The sequence below is a fragment of the Girardinichthys multiradiatus genome, chromosome 5, assembly GCF_021462225.1.
Source record: "Girardinichthys multiradiatus isolate DD_20200921_A chromosome 5, DD_fGirMul_XY1, whole genome shotgun sequence".
NCBI classification, from domain to species: domain Eukaryota; kingdom Metazoa; phylum Chordata; class Actinopteri; order Cyprinodontiformes; family Goodeidae; genus Girardinichthys; species Girardinichthys multiradiatus.
This window is the reverse complement of record NC_061798.1, coordinates 15,522,748-15,549,710: the sequence shown is the minus strand read 5'-3', so window position 1 is coordinate 15,549,710 and position 26,963 is coordinate 15,522,748. Positions and strand designations below refer to the sequence as shown.

Genomic DNA, 26,963 nt, shown 5'->3' with positions numbered 1-26,963 from the left:
TTGAAGCCAGGTTGTATTGCAGGAGATAGAGGTCATCCTTTGACTCCTCTGTGATCCTCGCTTCCTTCAGCTATGATAGACCGTCATCAATGACCATTCCACTCTTTTCTATTTTCCTCTTTTTACCCTTTGAGGTGATAAGGTGTGTGACAGTGGGAGCAAAGAGGAACATTTCAGGAGAGACTAACAAGCAGTCTCTAACGAGCAGCTACAACCATATTCCTCTAAAGGTTTTTTTGCAATTTACCTCAAATAAGTAATAAATTTTTTAGGCTGATAAAAATGACGTGAACACACGAGTTGATGTAGTGTAAATGATGGAGACATCCAAATAGGCAGGAGGTAAACTTTTTAACAGTGGGAGCAAGCAGCACATAACTTTATAAAACCTAACAGTGGAAATCTAAACCAGTAGTTCATGGCTGTTTGCAGCAGAGCCAATGGAACGTTTTCAGATTTGGCATACCTGTCCTCTGGATGTTTTTCTCATTCCTCTTCACATAAACCTTTAAGCTCAGCCAACTTGGATCAAGAGAATCTGTGCAAGTCAATTTTCAGGTTTTCTCAAGCAACGATCTGAGCTGGGTTACAATAGGACTGTCAGAGTTTTCCTGAGGAGTTTGATGTCTTATCATATTCTTTGCGATCCTGTCTTGTTAAAATGCCAACCTGCTTTTTTTCTGTACCTGTTTCCTTCTATAGGTCCTCTGACAGAACCACATCCCTTAAGAATATCTTAGGGCTATGACTATCATTCACTTTGGGTACTCTCTTATATGGTTATATGGATGCATGTTTTTTTCAAAATTGTTTTGGCAAACAAATCTAAAAGTTTTGACCCAATCTTGCTTGTTAAACCAGTTTTTTTGTGGAATTGCAGCTGCACATCTTTCGGGGTGTGTGCTTACCAGCTTTTCTCGTCAAAGAATAGAAAGTTCTGCTGAGTTTTTGGAAAATAGCTCATGTTCCGTCAAACTGGATGCAGAGCATTTGTAAACACCAGTTTTTAAGTTTTATCACAGATTTTTAATTGGATTTAGTTCTGAACTTTGGACCACTCTTAAACATGAATCGCAATGCTATTGTCCTGCCGAAGCAGGAACCTCTGACTCAGTCTCTACTCTTTTGCAGCTTTTAAACGGTTTGCTTCTTAGCTCCATCCATCATCATCATTCAGCATGATGCTGCCACTACCATGTTTCATCATTGCTATTGTGTGTTCAATATTATGTGCACTGTTAGTTGGTGGAACACACCTCACGTACAGTCATGTGGAATGAATTAGAATATTATTGAAACGTTTATTTAGTTCAGTAACTGAATTACTAAGTGAAACACATTACATAGATTAATTACACACATACAAATGTTTTAAGCCTTTACTTCTGTTAATTATGATAATTTTCCACTTACACCAGATGAAAACACTACATTTAAAATTACAGTATTACATAAGGCCTATTTTAATGCAGAAAGTTATATTTTCTTCTCACCACCAGAGCATCTTCTTCACATGGTTGATCTGTCCCCAATAACACTGCAAATGGGACTTCTCATGTCTTCCATTCAACAATGGCTTTCTTCCTGTCACTTCTGTGTTAAGGTAATGTTTGTGAAGGGGCATAACTAACAGTTATCCTGTTAACAGATTCTACCACCTGCAGCTCCTCCAGAGTAACCATGGGCCTCTTGGCTGATTCTCTGATTGATGCTCTCCTTGCCTCATCTGTCAGTTTAGATGTACCGCCACATCGCCTGGGAAATGTTTTTATAGCTCAACACTGCTTAAACAGTTCCACTTCTTTCTCCTTGATCTGCCTGCTGGGTTCCTCTGAGGCCATCACAAAACAGCTGCATTTGTACTGAGATTAAAAATACATACTCAAGTGGACTCTGTTGAATAATTATTTGACTTCTGTAAGAAATTAGTTGCACTAGATTTTATTTAGGGCCAATTAAGGGGTCTGAATACAATTACAAGCCACACTCTTCACATTTTTATTTATTTTACATTTAGAAAACTTTGTATCCTTTTCTTTCCCCTTAACTTGCACTGTTTTGTGTTGGTCACTTTCACAAAATATCAAATAAAAACTTTGAGGTTTTTGGTTGCAAGGTAAAAAACTGGGAAAAGGTTCAAGGGGAAGGAATAGCTTTGTACGCCAATGTAAATATCATGCAATCTTGGTTTTATTAGACCAGTGGATTTACGTTTTCATACTCTAAAAGTCAGATACCATTTGGGGAACTTCAAAGAGAACATGAATGACCTTGAGACTTTACTTAGTAACAGCTTCTGTCTGGCCACTTCAGCAGGAAATCCTAATTGATAGGGTGCTGTGCTGACTTTGGGAATTCTGCAATTTTCTTCCATCTCTATAAAGAAACACTTAATCCATGGTGTTGGTTATTTGTCTGGCTGCTGATGGCTTGAAGCTGAAATGCTGAAACCAACTTGCGCACAATAATCTTGCCCAAAATAAATAAGGAGTCTTTTTTGGTATAAGTTCAGGTTTTGCATATTTGATTCACTGTGCACCCAACCTAAACTGTAAAAGGTAAGTAATGGTTGCCTGTGATAATCTTTGTTTTAATATACTGGTTCATCTTAGTTAGTTAAAACAAAATAAAAAAAATATTTACTTTACAGGAGAGCTCATTGAAACAGCAAGCTTGTTTCTGATAAGAAATTAAACGGGTATCTCTGAAAAGATTATAAAATAAATGTAAAGACGTATCAATTCAGTATAAAAGTACTACTTTTACAACCATTCTGTTTAAAATAACATGTTACAACGGATGTACCTTTCTCAATAATCACAGGATTTGAAATTGAAAGGCTTCTAATAATATCTGACCAATCTTTTTATGTTTCCACTGCTACTTTTCATTCCATTGTATCTTTGGTCATGAGCTCCAAGTCCAGGAGGTTGGAGGGCCTCCGTACCATCACCCTAATCTTTAGCCCCCTGTACAGATTTTCTATCAGATTCAAGTCAGGACTCTGGCTCGGCCACTCCAAAACGTTAATATTACTTCAAATCATAAGTAATATGTTGGTCAAATGGAGAGATTATCATAAACCTAAATCTGTCAAGCGTTTGATTAATTTTGGTCCTAACTCTAGTCGGTCATGGAGGCTGAAGTCCACAACTAATCTGAGAAGCTGACTTCTACCCTCTTAACAGGAGACCAGTCACAAAAACATCACAGGGATTCGTGTGAATGTTGTTTTATGAACCTTTAACTTATTGTCACTTTTGCATTGTGGGGATATTTACTGGGAAGCCAATTGTTAACACATAAAAGAAAGGAAGGAAACGCTGCACCACCAATTATCTTACTGTGTGAAACTCAAAGAGAGAATGGACAATTTAAAACAACAGAATAACTGTCTGATACAGGAATAAACTGGTGTAAAAAGAAGAAAATATTATAGGGGTTATGGAAATACTCTTGCTGGATTTTTAAATGCCTGTTTTTGTTTTAGGTAAATATCATGGAGACAGTCCCTTGTCTATTCATTTTGCAGTAGTCATTTTAGGAAACACAAACAAAACTTTGAGTTGAAGAGGTAATTTGTAATTTTTATAGGTTACTGTATTTTTTCACATTGTTTTAGCTGTTGTTAATAAGTCATCAGAGATTTATTGAAAAGCTGACGCTAAAAGATTTTATTTTAATCACTTTTAACATCAAGCTAAGACTACAGTTCTATGAATTAAAATATGAGATGAGGCTCATTTGTCATAATAAAATTACCTTTTAAAAATAACAATCTTTTATGCAAGTATTAAACAAATGGTTTAGGCCACATTTCTGCATAAACATTTTGTTTTATTAGTCTGATATAATATCCGAATCTTAAATGTCATGTTTTCAATAGCTGTAAGTGGAAAATCATCATAAGTAACAGAAAAAAAAGGTTTGAAAACATCAGTCTGTGAGCAAGTAATCTATATAATGTGTTTCACTCAGAGAACTGAGTTACTGAAATAAAGGACGCTTTCAATAATATTTTAATATGTGGATGCTCATTTAAAATATTTCTTAGGGACGCAGTTTGGGTTGCTTTCCTTATGAGTTTTAAACACAGTCAGGAAATGTGAACTCTGTTCTCAGTTTTTTTTTGTACAACCTTAAAAGAGCCTATGTTTCAAAGCACTGTACATTTCTAAGGTTCACAGAATCTCACTGCTTATAGAATAATTTAAAATAGAATACTAAAACTAATCAATTTCACATAAAACTGTACCACTTTAAAATGTATAACATACTTTATCTGAAAAAAACTTATGAATTGTTTAAATAAAAGAAAAATCTCTTTTTTTAATTCAATTACAGGGACAATGATTGTTTTCTGCAACAACCAAACTACCCTGTGATATCCAACAGCATGATGTGTGGCAACTGACCACGTTACTCTGACAACCAAAACCCTACCATGTGACAACCAACCACATGTCCTGTAACAACCAATCATGTATTCTGTGGCACCTAACATGAACTGCGATAACCAATCCCGTACATGTTGATAGTCAACCTTATACCCTGTGAAAACAAACCCCACACTTTGTAACAACGAAAACATACCCATCTCTGTAGCCTGTAACTACAGGTTAGTAGGAGGTTATGAAGTTGGTTGCTGGCACAACAGAACATTACTGATGGTTTAAAATGTTTTGCTACAAGTAATTTCGCAAATAAAAAGATACCTATTTTGTATGGAAGCAAATCGTTACCATGTTTCAAATGAAAAAGCATTTTCAGAAATGCTTTTTCATTTTAAGAATGTGGCTGCTTTGTTTGACTCATAAATGAAATTAGTAATCAATCATCCTATTTGCAATTTAATTTTCTTCTTCAAGACTGCTCATTCTTTCACTTAATTAAAATGAAAAAGAAAAAGACATTTGAGATTTATTTTTCAAAATGTACCCCAGCAAATAGATACCAAAATTCAATTTGAAATGTAAAATTTGAAAATGAAAAAGCATTTTCAGAAATGCCTTTTCATTTTAAGAATGTGGCTGCATTGTTTGATTCATACATAAAATTAGTAATCAATCATCCTATTTGCATTTTCTTCTTCACGACTGCACATTTTATGCCATAATGAAAAAGAAAACAAAGCAGACATTGCTTTTTCGTTTTCGTGGTCTGCCCGCAAAGTACTGCCCAGAACTCAAAAACGAAAAAGCATTCCGAGCGGCGGGCGCAGCAGAGTGACGTCAACAGCCGCTCTTCCTCAGCTCCCTGCTGACCGAGCTACCCATCTTGTTCGGTAGGGGGTGCTGTGTACGTCTGCATTGGCTGTGGCAGTTCCGCCACACCCTGCCACCGGAACTGCCACAGCCTGCCGTAGGGTGACAGGGGATTCCGCGAGGATGCCAGAAGGTGCCAGACCTTGCCAATGCGGTTGCCGCTGTTTTTGTGGAAGCTGATGCTGATTATCGGCAAATGGGATGTCGTTGTTGTTATAGCCTGTTACCTTTACATAATGATTTCATTATTGATTATTATTTAATAAACAGCTTTAGAACCATAACATAAGGTGATTGTATTTACTTGACATGGAAAATAAATAGCACTATGTGTATGTGTGACGTGTTGAAAGGATGATGAAGATTTATTACACAAACAGCCGGTTTATTATAGAGCACGAGCGGCTATTCTGAATTGTCACTCACAGAAAATCATAAATAAATGCTTAAAAACACGCTGGATGTCCCAGGCCATAAGGCTGCCACAAGGATGCCACAGTCTGCCACTGGAACTACCAGTTCTGCCTGCCACTGCCACAAATTGAGCTCCGCCCTGCTGCAATTCAATCAATTTCTCAGCACGTTTGCAATGTAATGCAATGCAGACGTGCACAGCGCCCCCTATTGAACAAGATGGGCAGCTCGGTCAGCAGGGAGCTGAGGAAGAGCGGCTGCTGACGTCACTCTGCTGCGCCCGCCACTCGGAACGCTTTTTCGTTTTCGAGTTCTGGGCAGTACTTTGCGGGCAGACCACGAAAACGAAAAAGCAATGACTGCTTTGTTTTCTTTTTCATTATGGCATAAAATGTGCAGTCGTGAAGAAGAAAATGCAAATAGGATGATTGATTAATAAAATTAGTAATTTTATTTATGGGTCAAATAATGCAGCCACATTCTTAAAATGAAAAAGCATTTCTGGAAATGCTTTTTCATTTTCAAATTTTATATTTCAAATTCAATTTTGGTATTTATTTGCTGGGGTACAGTTTGAAAAATTATATCTCAAATGTCTTTTTCATTTTCATTTAGTGAAGGAATGAGCAGTCTTGAAGAAGAAAATGCAAATGCAAATAGGATGATTGATTACTAATTTCATTTATGAGTCAAACAATGCAGCCACATTCTTAAAATGAAAAAGCATTTCTGAAAATGCTTTTTCATTTGAAATATGGTAACGATTTGCTTCCATAATTTTGCGTCATGCACACTTTAAGCTTCAATTTAATGAATTACTTCTTATTGAAGAATGTTTCAACGGTGAACAATCACACTAGACAGAAAGTATGATAGTGTTCACACCAGCTGCTTTGTTGGGCAGTGGATACATTCTTCCTAAGTGATTTTTTTTTTTTTATGTTCCTGCTTTTCCCAAGTTAAATTTCAGCCATCGGCTCTCTCATCAGATAAATAAGGTGTCATATGACCAGGACACTGCAGTGGGAATTAATCCCCTACCGAGGTCAAACTGTTGCTGTTTGACCGAGAGCCGGTTTGAAACCGCCCGGTACCTTCAGGGAATACGCAGTGAGTGCGCGTGTGTGCGAGGCAGCGCGCGAGAGAGAGAAGGAGAGAGAGAGAGAGAGAAAGAAAGAAAGAGAGAGAGATGCCTAAACAGACGCAGTAGCAGACGTGCCCGCCTGTCTTTCTCCCTTCACACACCACAGAGGGCAGTGCTTTGACGCACCACGTAGAGTTGGATTATAGTATTGCGCGCTGGTCTCTCACTGTGTTTTTGCCACTCTTTCTACTTCCAATTGAAATCCCATTCTATTGGAATCAGAATATTTCCGCCACTGCAGAGTTTTGAGGAAGAACTTGGCGCAGCCGCTGCTTCAGCGCAGGACGCGTGCTGGGAATTAATAACCAAAGATATCCTCACCTGGAGTGTACGTTGACGCGCAAAGTGTGATTGCTCGGAAGCACTTGGATCAGATCAAGGACCGAGCTATTTCCCTAGTTAGGAGACACTAACACAGATCTCGCCGTTGGAGGATTCTGGGCATCGCATGCCGGGGACATGTGGAAGTTTGCACCGCTGTAGCGCAGCACAGACCCGGTTCATCCCTATTGCTCAGCGAAATCAAACTCCTATTTCACACGCTTTGCGCTCTTGGAGGACCCAAATGTAAAAATCTAACATTTTTTTTTCTTTTAGAAAAACTAACTTGTAAAGGAAGGACTAAAACAGACATAAAATAAACAGAGGGCATCCCGTTGCGTGCGGAGTTTGGTGAGCTCCTTCGGAAAATCCGAGGCTTTTGTCCGTATTTTTGCGGATCTCATATCGGCCACCCACTTGTGCCGCAGTCATGGTGGGAGTTGTGCGCTCTGTTGGCCTTGGCCGCTCCCTGGAGACTGCACTGAGGCTTCTGCTGCTGAGGACCTTTCTGGTCCTGGTCCTGTTGAGCAGAGCGTATAGTCAGCCGTGCCCGCCTCAGTGTTCCTGCACCGGGACCACGGTGGACTGTCACGGCCAAGGTCTGCGCAGCGTACCCAGGAACATACCTCGAAACACGGAAAGACTGTAAGTTTAAGACTGGTCCCTTGTTAATTTTCAATTCTTTAAAAGCAATATGATTATTCATTAAATTATAAAATAGAAAAAAATGTAATGAGCATATCCTTCTTGTAGTTTGTTTCAAGATTTGGGTTCTGTTTTAACAATGTTGACTTTATGATATTCACACCTTAATGGTCATTTAAAAAGATGCTAAATTATTCCATTATCTAAAGGAGATAGAAAATTACGCAAATGATCCTAAAATATAACCAAAACTACTCAGCGCGCTGAGCATGAAGGACCGCATCTGAAAACCGCAGGGCTTTAAATATTTCAACTGTCTAGTAGAGTACACTTCAACACATAAGATGTGCAGGCCAATAAACATACATTTTATTACAACAGATTATTACTTCTTGTGTTGCATGTCTGGATAAGTCAGTGCAGATCGCGAATCTGAAGTTGGGCGGGGGTTGGGGGGGCTGCCGCTGTGGTCTCGCTGGTGGTTTCGCACTGTTGCAATACCAGAGCCTCCGTCGACCACGTCGGTTTGTGTGGAGACCAGCGAGTTAATCAAAAACGGATTTGGACAAGTGGGCTTTGACTTAAACAAGCATCGTTTTACCAGGCTGAGACCCTATGATGAAAGTTGTTTGAACAGTTTCAGTGGAGCAGCATAAAGTTTCTTGTTTTTTTTTCTCTCTCTGAAGCTCAAATCACAAGGATCATAGGTTTACAACATAAAAAAAGGACCGACACTGTATTTATATATTTATGTTTTTATTTAAAGTATTATATCACTCATTCTTATTGTTTGTCTAGGGATCTGAATGCAAACAACCTCACTAAAATCACCAAGGGGGATTTTGCAGGACTGAGGCATCTGAGAGTCTTGTAAGTTGATTTTATTTGAATGTTAATGTATGTTTTTTCTCTTCTTCACCGATGTAAAGAGGTAAATTATACATGTCCTGTTCTGGCCGCTTAGGCAAACAGTATAGTGGGTCTGGTTGCCTTACAGTGTCATAGCAAAAGTGCTCTTTAAAAGGACAGAATCTAGTATTCCTTGTAAAGGCAAAATAGACCACATCTGGTTAATGCAACATAGTGAATAGGCTTTAAAGACGAGGGAAAGGAAAGGAAAGGAAAGGAAAGGAAAGGAAAGGAAAGGAAAGGAAAGGAAAGGAAAAGGTGAAGGTAACCAGGGAAATTACAACATAGTCACAGAAAAAAGAAAGAAAGAAAGAAATGTATATATACAGGGGTTGGACAATGAAACTGAAACACGTGTCATTTTAGTGTGGGAGGTTTCATGGCTAAATTGGACCAGCCTGGTAGCCAGTCTTCATTGATTGCACATTGCACCAGTAAGAGCAGAGTGTTAAGGTTCAATTATCAGGGTAAGAGCACAGTTTCGCTCAAAATATTGAAATGCACACAACATTATGAGTGACATACCAGAGTTCAAAAGAGGACAAATTGTTGGTGCACGTCTTGCTGGCACATCTGTGACCAAGACAGCAAGTCTTTGTGATGTATCAAGAGCCACGGTATCCAGGGTAATGTCAGCATACCACCAAGAAGGACGAACCACATCCAACAGGATTAACTGTGGACGCAAGAGGAAGCTGTCTGAAAGGGATGTTTGGGTGCTAACCCAGATTGTATCCAAAAAACATAAAACCACGGCAGCCCAAATCATGGCAGAATTAAATGTGCACCTCAACTCTCCTGTTTCCACCAGAACTGTCCGTCGGGAGCTCCACAGGGTCAATATACACGGCCGGGCTGCTATAGCCAAACCTTTGGTCACTCATGACAATGCCAAACGTCGGTTTCAATGGTGCAAGGAGCGCAAATCTTGGGCTGTGGACAATATGAAACATGTATTGTTCTCTGATGAGTCCACCTTTACTGTTTTCCCCACATCCGAGAGAATTACGGTGTGGAGAAGCCCCAAAGAAGCATACCACCCAGAATGTTGCATGCCCAGAGTGATGATTTGGGCTGCAATATCATGGCATTCCCTTGGCCCAATACTTGTGCTAGATGGGCGCGTCACTGCCAAGGACTACCCCACCATTCTTGAGGACCATGTGGATCCAATGGTTCAAACATTGTATCCTGAAAGCGGTGCCGTGTATCAGGATGACAATGCACCAATACACACAGCAAGACTGGTGAAAGATTGGTTTGATGAACATGAAAGTGAAGTTGAACATCTCCCATGGCCTGCACAGTCACCAGATCTAAATATTATTGAGCCACTTTGGGGTGTTTTGGAGGAGCGAGTCAGGAAACGTTTTCCTTCACCAGTATCACGTAGTGACCTGGCCACTATCCTGCAAGAAGAATGGCTTAAAATCCCTCTGACCACTGTGCAGGACTTGTATATGTCATTCCCAAGATGAATTGACGCTGTATTGGCCGCAAAAGGAGGCCCTACACCATACTAATAAATTATTGTGGTCTAAAACCAGGTGTTTCAGTTTCATTGTCCAACCCCTGTATACTTGTAATGGACCAGATGTAAGTAAGAGCCTAATCCACACTAAACTAAATCATCATAAGTTAGTCCAAAAATTAAGTTTTGTGTGATGAAGTGGCATGACACAGAAAATACGTATTGAAAACACTTACTGAAAAGTATTACATTCCTAGTAGAAAGGTGTGTGTTGGCAATGTCAACATCAAGAAGTCTCCTGTGATGAGGAACTAATGGCATGCATCTTATTCAACACAAACTGTCATCAAATCTGAAGGTTCTGTTGAGAGTTTCATTGGCTGTGTGTTTGGGACTATTGTCTTGCTGAAAGCCCCTCCTTTGTTTCATCTTCAAATTCTTATCAGAACGTTTCTCAGTAAATTTCTGAATTTATCATTCCTTAACTATGTGAATTAATTTTTTTGTCTCATCTGACGAGACTAAGTTATCCTAGTATTTCATTGGCTTGTCCAAATGTTCTGCAGCAAACTTTAAATGAGCTTCATTGTGCTTTTTTTCAGCAGAGGAGTCTTGTGTAAATGAATGTACATAGAGTCCCCTGGGGTTTAGTGCGTTACTTGCTGATTACACAACAGTGACAGCTAATTAGTACTTTCTGAAGCTCTCTACGAGTGGTCATTTTCTCTTGCAGAACTCTTCTTCTGATGAGCCCCAAGCTGTTTTAGAGATGATATGATGGTCTTTTCACTCTTGGATTATTGCCCCGAAGGTGATCGCAACACAAAGTCCAAAACCAATATCATTAGCATATTTTGCATCAAGAATTTTATCAAGGTCTTGTGAGAGTTCTTTGCTATTATCCATTAGGAGATGCTTCTTTTGTGATACATAGGTAATAAGAAACCTTATTGTGGGTCATCAGTTAGGACTAAACCTGCTGATATTGATTTGTGCTGATAGGAGGTAGGATTGTTTTCTAAATACTCACAGATGTCACATATTTTATTGGCCTTCTATATTTTTTGCAGCTTATTTTCTTCATGTGCTCAGTATTTACTTCTCATGTCATTCCACTTTATTACACTTAATGTATTGACTAATTTGTTCGGATTGCTTTGTATGCATGGATCACTTGGGTTCTTATAAGCATATGGTGTAAATTTTGTACCAGTCATTCCTTTAGAAATATTTACTGAGAGAAACGTTGGGGTTGGGGTTGACATATTCAATACTTATTTTTTATCACTGTCTGGCTTTTCTCCCACAACCTTAAAAGTTGCAGCTGTAATTCAAAATTTCTTAGATGCTACATGTTTTTTGTGCATAAATGTCATTGTGTATTTGTGCGCCTGCTTCCATTTTTGTTGTGTGTGTGTGTGTGTGTGTGTGTTTGTGTGTGTGAGGGGATCTTTATTTGCTTGTATGTATTATACTCTACCAGTCAAAAGTTTTAGATACATTTTTTCACTTAATGGGTCTCTTTATTTTCATCACTTTTCACGTTGTAGATTCTCAATAAAGGCAACAAAACTGTGAATTAACAAAAGTGTGAAATAACTAAAGATTTTTATATTTTAGATTCTTCAAAATAGTCACCCTTTGCTTTGATTACTGCTTTGCTCTTGCAGCATTCTCTCCATGAGCTTCATGAGGAGGTCACCTGAAATTGTTTTCCAAAGAGTCTTGAAAGAACTTCTCAGAGGTGCATAGAGAAATGGCCAAAGGTCAATATTTCTGTCCTCACAGCAAAGGGCGGCTTCTTTAAGGAATGTAAAATATAATATATTTACAGTTCATTTTCATTGTTTTTTTTTTTTTGCTACTTAATTTCATATGTGTTCATTCACAGTTTTGATGCCTTCAGTGAGAACCTAAATGCAATGAAATTAGTCAGAAACATAAAGATAACCATTAAATTAGAAAGTGGTTTTAAAACGTTTGACCGGTAGTGTATAAATTTACAAAAGTGGGGGCTGGGGTTGTTTGAAGATAAAGTGTGGAGGCAGTTGCAAAGACATGTAGTTAAATGCACACAGCTCTGGTGTGCGCTCTTTTGCTCCATACAGTCCACAAAGATAAAACAGTTTCCTATCCCGTTCTGCATTTTGAAGCCCTGCCGCATGCAGCACTGCATCCAGTTGTACAGGTCGCTTCACTGAGCACACAGCCGATGCGACCAACAAAGAACAGCTCTCCAGCACCTGTTAATGCCGTCGTGTTAATTTGCCAGTTGGACGTGTCAGGCGGGGTTTATTTTAACCACTGGGCCCCGGGGCCCATGTGCTGGAGTGATTAACACACTGGCGAGGAAATGATGGAGGGCAAGAATGGAAAGAGATAGCGGTCATTAGGTGTAACTGCGGAGAGAGGAATGCAGCTGCTGGAAGGGAAGGCTGGAGGGGAAGGAAAGGAGAGAGAGTCAAGCAAGAACAGGTTTCCGACCTGAGATTAGACTGGGTTAAGAGTTCCCAGCTCTGAAATGCTGGTGGGACCGCCCCAACAACACTAAGCTGCTATGTTAAGGGTTAGTAAAACACATTGCTGGAATTCCTGTGGGGATTATATGCTTAATTAGATGTAAAGTGTTCCCTCTGCGTTCACCTGCTACCTGATGCACTTCATTCTAGTAACTGTTGATGATATGCTTTTTTTAAAATTACCATCATGTCAAGTGAATGAACAGTCAATTTCAAAAGTACTTCTTGAATTTATTTTTCACATTTTTCATTTACATTCACAAATTTCATAGGATTTTGTGCGACTAGTAAAACATACTACATAATGGTAAAATGGATGGAAAATTATATATGGCTTTTAGAATTTGTCACAAATAAAAACATGAAAACTGTGTCCTGCATTTTTATTCAGCCGCCAAAATCAAATCTACGTAGAATCACCTTTTGTTGCTGTTGAAGCTACAAGTATTTTGGGTTATGTCTCTACCAGCTTTGCAAATCTACACACTAAAATCTTTTGCCCATTCTTCTGTCCAAAATAGTTTAAGCTCAGTCAAATTGAATGAAGAGCATTTGTGAATATTCATTTTTAAGTCTTACCACAGTTGCAGAAGACTAGAGGGAGAAGACAACTGACCAAACTAGGAATGTCCAACTTTAATCCTCAAGGGCCAGTGTCCTGTTGTTTTTGATGTGTCTGTTGTAAAATACAGCTGATTCCAACGGCTGAAATACCTCCTGAGCAGTAGATTCTGCAGAAACATCCCAACCGACTAGACCATTTTAACACAAGAAACACAACTGATTTGATCAAAAATAGACTAAATTCCACTGTAGCTCTGGCTGTATGCTTAGAGCTGTTCTGATGGATGGTCAACCTAATAATCTCATTTTACGATGCACCCTGGGCAAGAGAGCACTGCAGATTAAAAGGACCCAGTCTGAAGCATTTTTATAGACTAAAACATATTTTCTTCCAGTATTACCTTGTGTTTAGCTCCACCCATCTTTCCTTGAACTCTGACCTGTGTCCTTGTGTCTGCACAAGATCTCCACAGAACAATAATGCCACCAACATTTCACTGCGGTGATGATGGTGTTTAGAGTGTTGTTTACTGTTAATTTTCCACCACAGATAGCTCTAGAATCTTCACTTAATTTCCAGTCTCATCTGATCTGTTGGCAGTATTGCTGCACGATATCAGAAAACTATTTGATTGCAATACTACTGCTAAAAATTGCTATGATGATGCTAATGACTAAACAAGATTTTTAGGATTATTTTCATTCTTTACCATCCTAGTCCACGCCTCATCCTGGTGGGACATGGTACACCACCTGTTGGAGACGTCCAGGAGACATGCGAAACAGATGCCCGAGCCATCCCAACTCCCTCCTCTCAATGTGGAGGAGCAGCAGCTCTACTCCAAGCTCCTCACCCTATCTCTAAGGGAGTGCCAGACCACCCTGCATAGGAAACTCATTTCAGCTGCTTGTATCCGAGATCTCAGATATATGCGAAATATATATAGTATCAAGCAATGCTTTGCAATTAAAATATTGCACATATTACTATTGCACTGATGATCAATTAATTGTGCAACTTTAGTTTGCAGTTGTGCCAAATCTTTTCCATTTCCTGACAATGGATTGAATTGTACTACAAGATGTTCATTCAAAGCTTGGGATATTGTTTTATAATCTAGTCCTGATTTAAACTTCTCTATAATCTTCTCCCTATCCTGTATAATGTGCTCCTTGGTCTTTATGATGCGGTTTATTCACTAAACATCTGAGGCCTTCACAGAACAGCTGGATTTCTACTAAGATTCAGTTACACACAGGAGGAATGCATTTACTAATTAGATAACATTTGAAAAGGGTTGGTCCCACTGGATTTTTATGGCAATCAGAGGAAAGGGGGTTCGATCCTAATGCATGCCATTCCTGTTTAGATTTATAGCTGTAAAACAATTTAAAACCATTTATAAGCTGCACTGCTTACCATTATGTTTTGGTAACAATGTGACAAAAAATAGAAATTCACAGTAGGTAGCTTTACAGATATAACAAGATGAGTAAAGATGGGTTATAAGAACCAAGTAATGTAAAACACCCAGAATTTGAAATCAAACTGACTTAAAAAAACAATCTTAGAAATGAAAGGTTGCAAAGTTTTAAATAGATTTCAGCAGGAATTTGAGTCAACGACCAAACAACCATAAACTTATTTGATATGACCACAGAGACTCAAACCAGATTCCAGACAAAAGCGAATCATAGCAGGAGTGAAAACAACCACAAAGATTTGTAAAATGATTTAAAAAAGAAGTTGTGGCTAGAAAAGTGCAATAAATAGAAAATAACCACAATGTCATGTAAAAAAATGTGCAGTTCTTTACGACACTGGAACCACACATAACCACAAATTGCATTAGCGTAATTAGTGGTTCTTTTGAATTTCTTGGTGTGAAATTCTTTGTTAGGGAAAGGATTGGTCACATTTATTCCCCCATTTCGTAATGATCTCATGCACACCACATGAAACATTTGTGTATTGTTGTTGTTTGTCTCTGTCAGTGCCATGATCCTACTGGAGTTGTGCTGGTGTAAAGGAATGAGTAATCACAGCTATGTGGTTCGATAGAGACTAAATCGGATGATGGAAGAGTTTCTGTCAATTCTGAGGGGTCATCGACCTACTGCTGATTGTCTTTTCTCCTTCTCTTTTGCTGCTTCAACATTCTCTGACTTTCCATCCCCTCCATTCTGTCTTCTTTTTTTGCACCAAATGCAACCGATCTTTTCTGTCTCTCCCTCTCTTTTCTCTCTTCTCCATTGTCAATCTCCTTCCATCTCACTGTCAGCTTCTTCTCATCCTATTTTCTCTCTTAACTGCAGGTCAATCCTGCCATACCTCTCAGTCTGTTTGGCCTCTCATGCATCCATCAGCTCTTACACTCTGTGTGTCTCTTTATCAACCCATCTCTTTCCTTTTTTTATATCCAGTTCTCACAGTCTCACCCCCTCTTGATGTTTCTCTCACAGGCAGTTAATGGAGAACAAAATCACCACTATTGAAAGAGGAGCGTTTCAGGACCTGAAGGAGCTGGAGAGACTGTGAGTAAAGCTGTTGTCCACTTTAACTTCAATAACATTGTTTGTCATTTTACAGAATATTTCACGAGGTATTTCTTGACAAATATAACCTTTGAAATGGACAAACCTACAAAAATATGCATTTTGCATAAAATAATTTTTAAAAATGTGGTTTTAAAAAAGACTTTTGTGCCCGATATGTTATTGATATGAACGGCATGTAAATGTAGTAAAATAACACACAGCCATTTATGAGTATTACGTGGTTTTCATTTGTATTTTGTAGCATGCTAAAATACAGTAGTTCCTATACACTTTCCCTGACAACGACAGATATTATGTCCCAACTGGAGCTTCTGCAGGTCAGCTGCAATATGCTGCTCGAACACAGGGATAACACAGCTAAGAAATCTGAATCTAGCCTTTTCACTTTCTCCTTCAGACAGTCTTTTCATGCAGAGCATTTGGTAAAATGTAGCCTAATGTTCATATGTTTAATCTCTGTTTTGATTTGACTCATTAATAGTTTAGCACATATTTAACTACTATTGTGAAAAATCTAAAAAAAAAAAGATCTAAAAGAAAAATTTGCTGTCCTTCTTTACAAAATTAGTACTTTTCTTTGAGCATCATAACACACAATGACCAGTATTTCAGCTGCTCTCTGTGCAGCTTTACCAGAAAGCTGTTAATATCTGAGTCACACGAACCAAGCATGAACACATGAAGGGGAGGTCTCAGGACACAACCAGGTGTTGCAGACATCAGCATCCTTCTGTATGATGCATCAACGCATCATACTGAAGGGTGAAAAACACTTAGATTGTTAGCGAAAACCCAGATTTTTTTGGTTAACAAATGTTAAAGTGGACTACCTATTAAACAGTTTTGTAAGTCATGCACATGGAGACACACAAAGAACAGAATGTCAATAGCTGCCGAGTTGTTGCCGCTAAGTTACTTTACATGGTATCTGAACAACAGTGGATTGCGACATAGTGAGGAGGTGCAGCTGAAAGCATTACTGAGGGTGGACCTACAACATTTTCCTCAAGGAGTTTGATATCAGCCATTTTAACAAGCTTTAACTGGTACCCTCAGCTACTGTAACATCATTCACATATCTAATTGCAATGAAAAGGTTTGTTTTTTACTTTTTTCGCTCATTTTTTTAATGCAGTAGTTTTTAGACATACATTATACACTCCAGATGCTGTGAAAAATACACAGCCTAATCTAGATCTTTTGTTAAGTGTGCAACATGGGACTTCAGTTTTGGTTTGCTTCTTATTTGACTGTTCTACATTAGTCTGGAGAAGCCTGAGGCCGTACAAAAATTGCTTTGATTTCATACTTGTCAGTCTATTAGGAAACCCAGCTGGTGTGAACGTATTTGTTAAGTCTTCATTCTCATGTATTCAGACATTTCTTTGAATGTATCACATCTCAAAACAATCCCAAATATTAATGAATATAACTTGGATTTCAGGTGATTGACTGTAGATGAGCACAAAGTTTTTCTTTTCAAGGTCTAATTTCAAAATGCTATGCGTGTCAAAAACTGATACTGCATAATACCCTGAACACACTGTCCCCACGCTGAAACGTGGTGGCATGAGACATCATGCTGTTGGGATGTGTTTCTTTAACAGGGACAGTGAAGTGGGTCAAAGTTGATGGGAAGATGGATGGAGCAAAATACCAGACAGTCCCCGACCCAAAACCTGTTAGAGGCTCCACAAGACATGGGCCTGGGGTACAGGTTCACTTTTTAGTGGAAAAATGACCCTAAACATACAATCCAGGCTATAATGTTAAATTTAGATTAAGGCATATTCATGCATAGAAAAGGGCTAGTGCCACAGTTCCCAGATTTTTATTTTGCTTTCTTTTATTTTCCTTCTACTTTACATTGATTCACAGCAATGTGGTCATCTATCTACATAAATTCTAAATAATATACTCTAAGTATGTTTGTGGTTTGACAAAAAACGGAAAAGGGATGTGAATACCATTGGAAGGTACAATACTGTAATGCAACAGTCCTGATAAAAGTCCTAAGCTACTGATTTATTTTGTAAGCCACATTTAGTAAAATAATGTAAAGTTTTAATACTCATTTTATAGCCTACATTGCTAAAATATATACATGTAAGCCTGTCCGTGCAAAATCGCCACTCAGCCGCCTGTAACCACGTTTCTGAAGTCTCACAGACAAGCTTTTAGTGAAAGACACATCATAATCCTCTTTCCTTTCTTAGGTGCTTTTTACTTTAAAGCATACCTGCATACCCCTGTACACATACACATAACTGATATGTGCAAAGTACTTTTCAAAAGAAGGTGTTTTTGTTTGTTTTTGATAGCTGTTTTGGGTAAATTATCTGAAAATTGTGGAGGTGAAGTAAATAGTCTTATTATGCTTTCTCAACTGCTCTTGTCTCTGCCCCATCACGCCTTGCTTTTCTCTCTGCTGCGCTATAGTTGCTCTTTGTTGACAGAGAGGTACACAAGCATATTCCACTACAGTGAATATGCTAGTTCTTCACCTGCAAGCAATGCAACGCGCTGTCTGGCGAAGCAGTTTTTGGAATTTCTGCAAAGAGCTCTGGACAAGACTCATGATACAAAGAGCTGGTACAAGCTGAAAAATGTCTTCTCTCATGCATCCATATAGACAATAAAAGCTTAAAGCACATGTTCACGCAAATTGCAAACTATGTCTCTCCAGTGACATGTTGTTACACAACAAGGCTGTCCTGTCAAAGTGCTATAATGTAATTCTTCTAGCTTGGCATGTTCACAAACACAAAGATGGAGTCAGTCATCAATACCCCCCACAGCTGTCAGACAAAGACACATCCCTGAAGTCTGGAGTCAGGGGGTTAATTCAAAGGCCTCTGTCATTCTGGGGGCTAGAGGGGGCCTGCTGGGCACCGCTGCCCAGTGTAGAAGGCCCTAAGCTGGGCTGATGGATCCACACTGACTGCCCCCCACAGGGGTGGAAACTGCTCCCATTCTCATCCTCTTTTGCAACTGGCTCTGGAGGGCCAGGCAGTGCAGGGCTGGGTCAGGTGTAGGCCAGTTGCTTTGGGGGATGAGGGTTAGGTTGGGGTTGGGGGACACGCAGGCATGTCACAACACATCCATGCACACATATAGACAGATACATGCGTATGCACATACTTGCATAGAAGCACTTGCTTATGCAAAGCTGCTCTGTCAGTACTTGTTTTCTCTTGGTTTTTTGTGGTTCCCCAAAACCTTCTAACGCTTCCGCTCCCCTGTCATTCATTCTTTAACCTCTCATCATGTTTTTGCACCGTTGTCAATCATCTGGGTTTCTCCTTCTATTGTCCTGTATATATAGGAATGTCACAAATTCCTAACTCAAACCCTGAGGTTATAAAATGAAAAAGAAAGGAGCTTCTGATCCTCACTTCTCTCATTTGCATGTTACAGGATTAAAGTAGCGACCTTTTTAAATTTGGAGAGATTGAAGATGATAAGAGTCCAACTGCTGTGAAAGAAAACAGTAATTATAGGCAGTGAGAAGATGGGGCTAGCAGCCAGAAAAAGCTTTTGGTAATTAACTTGTAATTGACTAACCCCATTATTAAAGAAAGTTTTTAGAGTAAATGCCAAGGTAAGTCCACGTTCAGAAATAGGAAATTTAGCTGCAGTAACTAGACAGTTATTAAAGCTAGTGCTGATTTTGTAAAAGCATGAAAAGATAAAATTGCTACTGTGGTTATGGATAGGGAATATCAGAGAAAGGTCCTGGATTACCACTGAGTGATTAGCTGTAAAGCCTTTTGAATAATTACATTATTTTCACTGTCATTTTTTAATGAGCAAGAGGCTTAAAATCTTCTGCAAAGTGAGGACCAGGAGCGTAGGTGTGGGATAGTTAAAGAGATGGCAAAAGGACTCACAATCTTTACTTGAGTAGAAGTACAGATACTCTGGTAAAAGTAAAAGTACTGACTGAATTCCTTTAATTAAGTAAACGTAATAAAGTACAGGTTCTGCAATGTACTTAAGCACAAAAGTAAAAAAAAAAAAAATGTTTTTTGCCTTCAATGATGGCAAAGCAATGCTTGAAAAATAGAAAAAAGCTTTTTCATTCTCAGCACTAAAGTTGCATTAAACATAAATTGTGTTTTTAGAATATTAATCAACATGGAAAAGTATACTATAGATTGATCCTTCAGATGGATTTTGATGAGCAAGGTCCTATGGAATACAAAACCAAAGAAAAATTTTATGGTTTCCTACCAAATGCATCACCTTTGCAATACCTCAAATAAAAGATCATGATGGAATTAGATTATAATATCAGCCCATTCTTAATGTCTAAAAAAACTGATTTACATTCCTTAATTCATTATCTACTAAGTGTGAACTAATCACATAAATTCCTATTGACTTGATCATTAATAAAATGTTGTTGTACTTCTTGATCCTCCAATAATTCAGACATTTGATCATACACAAAGAGAAGAGTCAAATAGTTCAGTGGACAGAAGGACAACTAGTATGTTTTCATGTTAGGAATTGACTCAGGTGACTACAACTGGAACACAGGGATGTTAGCCTTCTTTTCAGTATGAAAGTCTTTTCTGCCTTAAAACTTTTTAAAACCCAAACTACCATTTCACCCATAAACCTTCCTTAGTGGGACATTTTTGCCACATTGCCCCAAAAAGCATGTCTTCCAACAGTGGCATGGTAGCAATGAACTGAGGGTAAAACCTGCTCATTAAGATTTATTAACATTGTAAATTGACTAACTTGCTAAATTATTTTAGATTTGACGGAGAATTCTTGAACGGCAGAAGCTCATAGTTTTAGATTGACATAAAACACTTTGCATTCACCTTGAATCATTCTTGGAGCCAACAACATCAAACAGTTCTCTTAAATAAGGCCGTGGATGGAGAATGTCTTGCTTCTCCGAACCTTTTCTGCCATCCTTTAGGTTTTCCAGCTCACTGTCTTAATCCATGTGTTTCTCTCCTACAAACTCCTGCTCCTGCTTCTCTCTGCACAGCTGATTTTCCCTCTGTTTTGTTTTACATCTTGTCTTTTTGGATACATATAGAAGTAACAGTAAGGATTACTTACGTGACACCTCTGGACAGTTACCAGTGTATACTGAAGTTTTACACAGTCACAATATTAAAATCTTCCTTCATATTGTTTTTATACTATAAAGAGCATTTAATGAGAATCCCAAAAAATATTGGAGACCAGAATTTCTCAGGCTGTTGATGCACAACACCAGTCAGCTGGCAAAAAACTCATATTCTTATGTTTTTCTCCTAAAAGAAGGACAGATTTGTCTGTTGATAAATATTGATGGTCACAAAAAATGCTGGGAGTCCTTCCACAAAAACAAAGGAACCACGGTCACTCTTACAGTGAGGCATCAGTGATAAGATGAGGTTTCAGCATACCTGTGTTTTCTGACAAAGATTTTATCTCAACTGATCTTTAATTAGGAGATTGTGAGATTAGATGGAGCAAATTGTTGTCAGATAATGGATCTTTGCGCATTTAGATGTTACAGCTGTGAACCAATAACAAATATAAAATCAGATTTGGTCAGTTCAAAGTGGTTTTGGGTGAAGTCATATCCACAAAGGTTTGGGTTATAACCTTTGGTTTACATAGTGTGCATGTGTCTGCGTGTATTAATAACAAGTGTTTTAAAGCTTCAACAGCACTGGAAGTGTAATAATTGGTGGTTGAGGTAGTTTGTTTTTCTTTTCCCACCCAGAATCGAAAGCCTGTGCTCTTGTGCTACTAACTTTCTGTGTGTCTGTGTATTTCTGACTTCATATTTTCATGTGTTTATATTTGCACTGGCGCACTGTGCATGTCTGAGAAAATGAGTGTGTTTACTGTGTGGTTACTGGCCTCCTAGCATCTGTTTATGACTGCAAGGATTATCGCCACACTGCAGTGTGACATTAACTCATTGGAGTCACTCTCACACCTCAGACCACTGGCCACTCAGTCTTCATTCAGTTTCAGCCAGACTTTGACAAGTGACAAATGAGTATGGAAGTGGCTGTTTACTGCATCTGCCTGCACACGCCCAGAAAAGACAAAGATGCATTCTTTCAGGTCGAGAACCAAGGAGGCTCAGCTAGGCACAGGCAGTGCACAACAGCACAGAATGCAAATCCTGTGGCATGTGGTGCTGGCTGGGCTTTGTACGTTTAAATAAACATTGAATGAATAAAACTGAAAGCCTTTCTCCAAAGAATGCAACTACTTGGAGATGGAAAAGGAAGTGATTAAACAGGGCAAGTAGTTTGTCATCTATTGCACAACAATATCTCATTCTCAAGATTTCTGTTGAAATACAAGACAAATTTAAGTTTCAACGTTATTTTTGACATATTAACTGATGTACAGTAATTATTTACTCAAAAATAATTGGCAGATAGTGCAAGTTCACTTTTAAAAAGTTAAATTAACACAGGTTTAATAGTTCACTAGATCATAGCTCCAACATGAACTAGTTTTTTATACATAATTTGTGATTGCAAAAAGTCTAAAAATGCATAGATAATGTCAAGGGCCAGTCAGAATATCAATTATGTTAGTTTGACCTTTACCAGTTTATTTACAAAAAAATGACCTCCTGTTCTCTTTTCTCACCTAAACTATACTTTAAACTGGTTGAATTTTAAATAAAGCCGCTCTTGTTTAAATATATTTCCCTGGTTTTAATTGAATGAAACCAAATTAGAAAATGTGGCTTCATAGGACATTTTAAACTGTGCCCCAGTTGGCGTCATGAATCTTAAGTGGGTCTGAGATCCTCTTTGGAAATAAGACTAAGTGACAACAATAATAATGATAATGCAAATATATGTTGCAGTTGTTAAAAAATAAAAACAGTACTTAAGCTATTTGTGTCATCATTGTAGTTGTCACCACGGAGGCTTTATATTAATGTAAAATGAGGAAGCAAATTTGGAAAAACAGCCCCCACATTTTATACATAAACCACTACTTTCATGAAACCATGTCAATAAATGGACTTAAATAACATATAGGCCTATTGATATATAGGAATATAAGAAGTATGGGGTTGATGGCATATTGATCAAGGGCAGCCCCTTTGCAGGCAGAGATCCTGAGTTTAAATCTCAGTATTTTTTTTTTTTATTGATGTGTTAGTTATAAGTTAATATTTATGCCCATTAAAAAAAACAACAATTTACAGCTACAATTAGTTAAAAAAACAGTCCATGAGAGCTGTTTCTTGGAGTGATTAGGCATAACAGTGTCCACATGTTGCTGCTGGAAATAACTCTACTCAAAAGTAGTACTGCAAAGCCATAAAAAATGTTGTACGGTATTTTATCTGATTTTTGGCGAGTTAGAGAGATGGAGAACTGTTCTAACCCTTAAAAAGCTGATTGAGATTCAGTTTCTTTTAGCTTTCCTGTCTATTGTTGTAAACTGTTCGAGTGAAGAGATCATGACAAAATGCAGCAACGTTTTTGCAGTGAGGTGGATTGAACCAACTCTGAGCTAAAAGAGGGTCAGACTAAAATGTAGCATTTATTTCTAATATTTATTTTTTTGCTTGATAGTTTAAAATAATACAGCGCAAATTAACAGAGACTTTGTAAATCTATCAGACTGCATGGAGCAATCAGAATTTGTAGGGCAAAAATGGGGGAGCAGAAACATAAGTTTGTACTCCCACGTTTGAAAATGGGAGAGCAGCTGCCCCACTCTGGTGTCCTTCCATTTAATAGAGAAATGCTTGTGTACTCAACCACTAGTTGGGGCCACAAGTTTTTCCAATGACATTTTGGGGTTCAGGAGCTGCATAGGTAGGGAACCATTGCACTGTGAAGTTGTTGTTCGTCTTTGACAAAATCCTGATTCTGTGTAAACTTTTATACTGAAAAACATGGAGTAATGGATGGGATTTTAGCAAACATCAACCCCTGTCACATCTTTAAAGTACTAGTTGTGTGCTGCTTTTGATGCATTGTGATGAGCAAATATGGGAGGACGTGTTTCACCTTTTCTGTGACGTGACTGTCTTGTTTCAGGATAGAGTGAGTTATGTTTGCTTTTAGTCTATCTACACCAGTGTTGTCTAAACTTTTTGCCATTCGGGTAAAAATTCTAAAGTTGACAGTACTTGTGTGCCACAAAGATTTGATTTGTAAATAAAAATGCAAAACTAATTTCATTCTATTTTGTTTTTTACTTTTACATGCTCAGGAATAAACTACACATAAACCTTTGAATAAAATAAATTAAGCTGTGTTATTTTTGTAGAAAATGGATCTGTAATTCATATTAAATCTGAAAAAACAAATGGGTCTCACACCTTTTCTGTATTAAAAGAAAGCCACATAATTTATAAACCTTTAGGGTCAACTGGCATGTGTCTCAGCACCAAGAACAGGATAATTCATCCTGCACCAAGCATGCTAGTTGGTCAATTTTGTACTATTCTTGAATTGCAGTTAGGGGCCACATAAAATCATTCTGAGGGCCACTAATGTCCCCCGGGCTGTAGTTCGGACACCCCTGATCTACCGCATTGAAACAAAAGACAGATACACTTTAGCATCATGGGGTTAATATGGTTAAATTAAAGTCATACATTATCACAAGTTCCCACTTCCACTAATAGCTATTTGGAAGGGTTTAGATGTAGGTTAGTTTGAATTAACGTCCGTGATGAAGTAAAGAAAATTAAAAAATGTAGTTCTCATAACCCACTTCATGTGGTATTATTTTAGAAGAAACCTAAAACAACAGGATACTGGGTATCTTCCATGATATGAGTGGGTCCAGACTGTGCATAAAGAAACACTGAATGGTCTCACCCATGATGGCTGCACAAACAAATACTTTTCTTAATACAGCATCTGTTAATCATTGGTTATGTAAACAAGCCCATAACAAAATTATCAGAAAATAAAGCAATGGTCTGAAGGTAATTTCCAGGCTTTATATATCCAATATGTGAAAGAGGAAATGTAACATAATTTTGACTCTCTGGCTGCTGGCAAACTGGTTGCTCACTTCTGTTCTCAAAATCAAACAACAAAAGATTCTTGAACAACATATTATAGAATATTATAACTTGTCATTGAACAAGTTATAGAAATACAATTATTGTTACCCTTACAGGTCATAATAATGCCTAATTTCTCCTGAAAGTGATTGAGTAACCTTTAGTGTATGACAGATAAAATGTGAAAAAAGATTATTTGTGTTTATTTTATAAAGATATGATAAATTAGTGTGTGAAGATTTATTGGTATCCCTAAACATACTGTTTCTGTAAATCCTTCCATTATACTCATGTTTTGAACAAGGTGTTTAACCCTACCTAGTATTGCAGCCTTCTGAGGAAGAGTGGGCCAAACGTCCAATTCGCAAATGCAAATGCATGCTATTTTGTCCATGCCATTTTCATTTGTTTAATCATAACTGGATCATTAATCAAAAGCAAAGCCCAGAAGGGTTGGTGAAGCATCCAGCTCAGGAGTCGTGATATGTGATATTGGCTTCCCATGAACTTGATGAGAAGAGATTTCAACAATATTCTGGGTGAAATGGGAGGACCTTTGAAGACAACCACTCTAGTTCAACGTTTCATCATTAGTCTCATAGAAGAAAATTACCTTGGACAAATGGTGCTGCAACACAGTACATAAACATAAAACAAGCTAAATCAACTGCAACAATAAATAAGAAGAAAGTTCATACTAAAAATCTTAAGTAGAGTTATTAGTTGTGAATGTGTAGTTTCTCTTCTGGTTCATGCTGTATTGGAAGTTTTTTTAATACATTGCATAATTGAATACTCATCAATCAGATAAAAGGCAGCATCCCAAGGAGGAAACGATCAATAATTAAATTTAAGAATTTATGGCCTCAGGGAAGTTTTTGCACAGAGGAGGCGCCGAACTTATAAAGTTCATTAAACCTTTTGTTTGGTTAGTTTGATTAAATACTTAAAAAAAAAAAACAAGGTATCAGATCAATACTTCATCAGATCAACAAAGTGCATTTAGAGTTATTGAGTCCCCTGAGGTTCAGCATATCAGACAAGATTTGATTTCTGTGTTTTTCCTTCATTATCTGGTTCTCCAAGTCTGACAACACTGTCAGACTATTTTAAGAGGGTGAGCTCATACCACCTTTCTGGCATCGCCACTCCAGCACACATCCTCCCAGGGGATGTCTAACGCACTAACAGGCTCTGATGGCCGAGCAGGAGCTGCAGAGGGGAGTGGGCCTCTCTTTCTGGGACCTTGTGGAGCTCTTAGCCGGCAAGAGTGAGTGTTAACGGAAGAGAGGTGAATAATTTAGAAACATCATTTCTGCTGGGCGTTAAATATTTAAGTGGCCTCTGATGTAACTGTGGAACATAAATGTGAGTGCGTGTGCACGGGGATCTTCATACATCTGTGCACTCTGGGGTGGAAGACGGATGCAGAGAGCATGATGTTATTTAAGGAGAGTCCAAGCCAGCTTTTTTGAAGTAAAAAGAGGTGAAAGACAGAGGTTAGGAGAGGAAAAAGTTGATGAGAAAAAAATTTGAGAAGTCTTTAAATTCTTGAATGGAGTTGGTGTTTTGTTTGATGTATTATACGATTTTAGGTACAGCACATTGCAAAAGTGTTTAAACTTGCATGTATTTTTTCAATTTTTACAAACCTAAAACGTGTGGAAATATTCTAGATGTCTAAATATGTATAAATGTAAACTCGTTATTGCTTCTCTCATATTTACTTTCATCCCTTCATTCATGTCCAGTAGCAGTCCAGGGAGCATCCACTGCTGGTCCTGTCATGTGTTTGTGTGTAAGTGTGTGTGTGTGTGTCAGGGTTAAACTGTTTCAGCAGCCAGTCTCTCACTTTAAGACTCGGCCACACACATCAACATGAACTGGCACACAAACCTCTTCACTCCTCTCAACCGGGGTTAAATGATCACACCCAGATTATTAAACTCGCCCGAGTTCTCTCAACTCTTCTGTGTGTGTGCGTGCGTGCGTGCGTGCGTGCGCGCGCGCGCGTGTATGTGAGTGTGATGATGAGTTGTTGTGGGTTCTTCCCCTGTGAGAGCCTTGTTTACTCAGTGGGGTCCTTTTCACACATTCGGTAGCCCGGCCAGACTGCCTGTTTGTTTTTCCC

The 26,963-nt window shown here is 38.3% G+C and overlaps 1 protein-coding gene across 14 annotated transcripts in view; it reads left to right on the top strand.

Annotated features, from left to right (window-relative positions):
• Window positions 1-6,918: 6,918 nt before the first annotated feature.
• Window positions 6,919-26,963, top strand: part of slit2 (slit homolog 2 (Drosophila)) — a 135,936-nt gene continuing 115,891 nt past the window's right edge. For all 14 annotated transcript variants that reach the window (XM_047365235.1, XM_047365231.1, XM_047365230.1 and 11 more), the window contains exons 1-3: window positions 6,919-7,788; window positions 8,587-8,658; window positions 15,715-15,786. In XM_047365235.1, coding sequence (XP_047221191.1) covers window positions 7,574-7,788; window positions 8,587-8,658; window positions 15,715-15,786 — 359 coding nt within the window. In that variant the 5' untranslated portion in view covers window positions 6,919-7,573. The remainder of the gene's footprint in view (window positions 7,789-8,586; window positions 8,659-15,714; window positions 15,787-26,963) is intronic.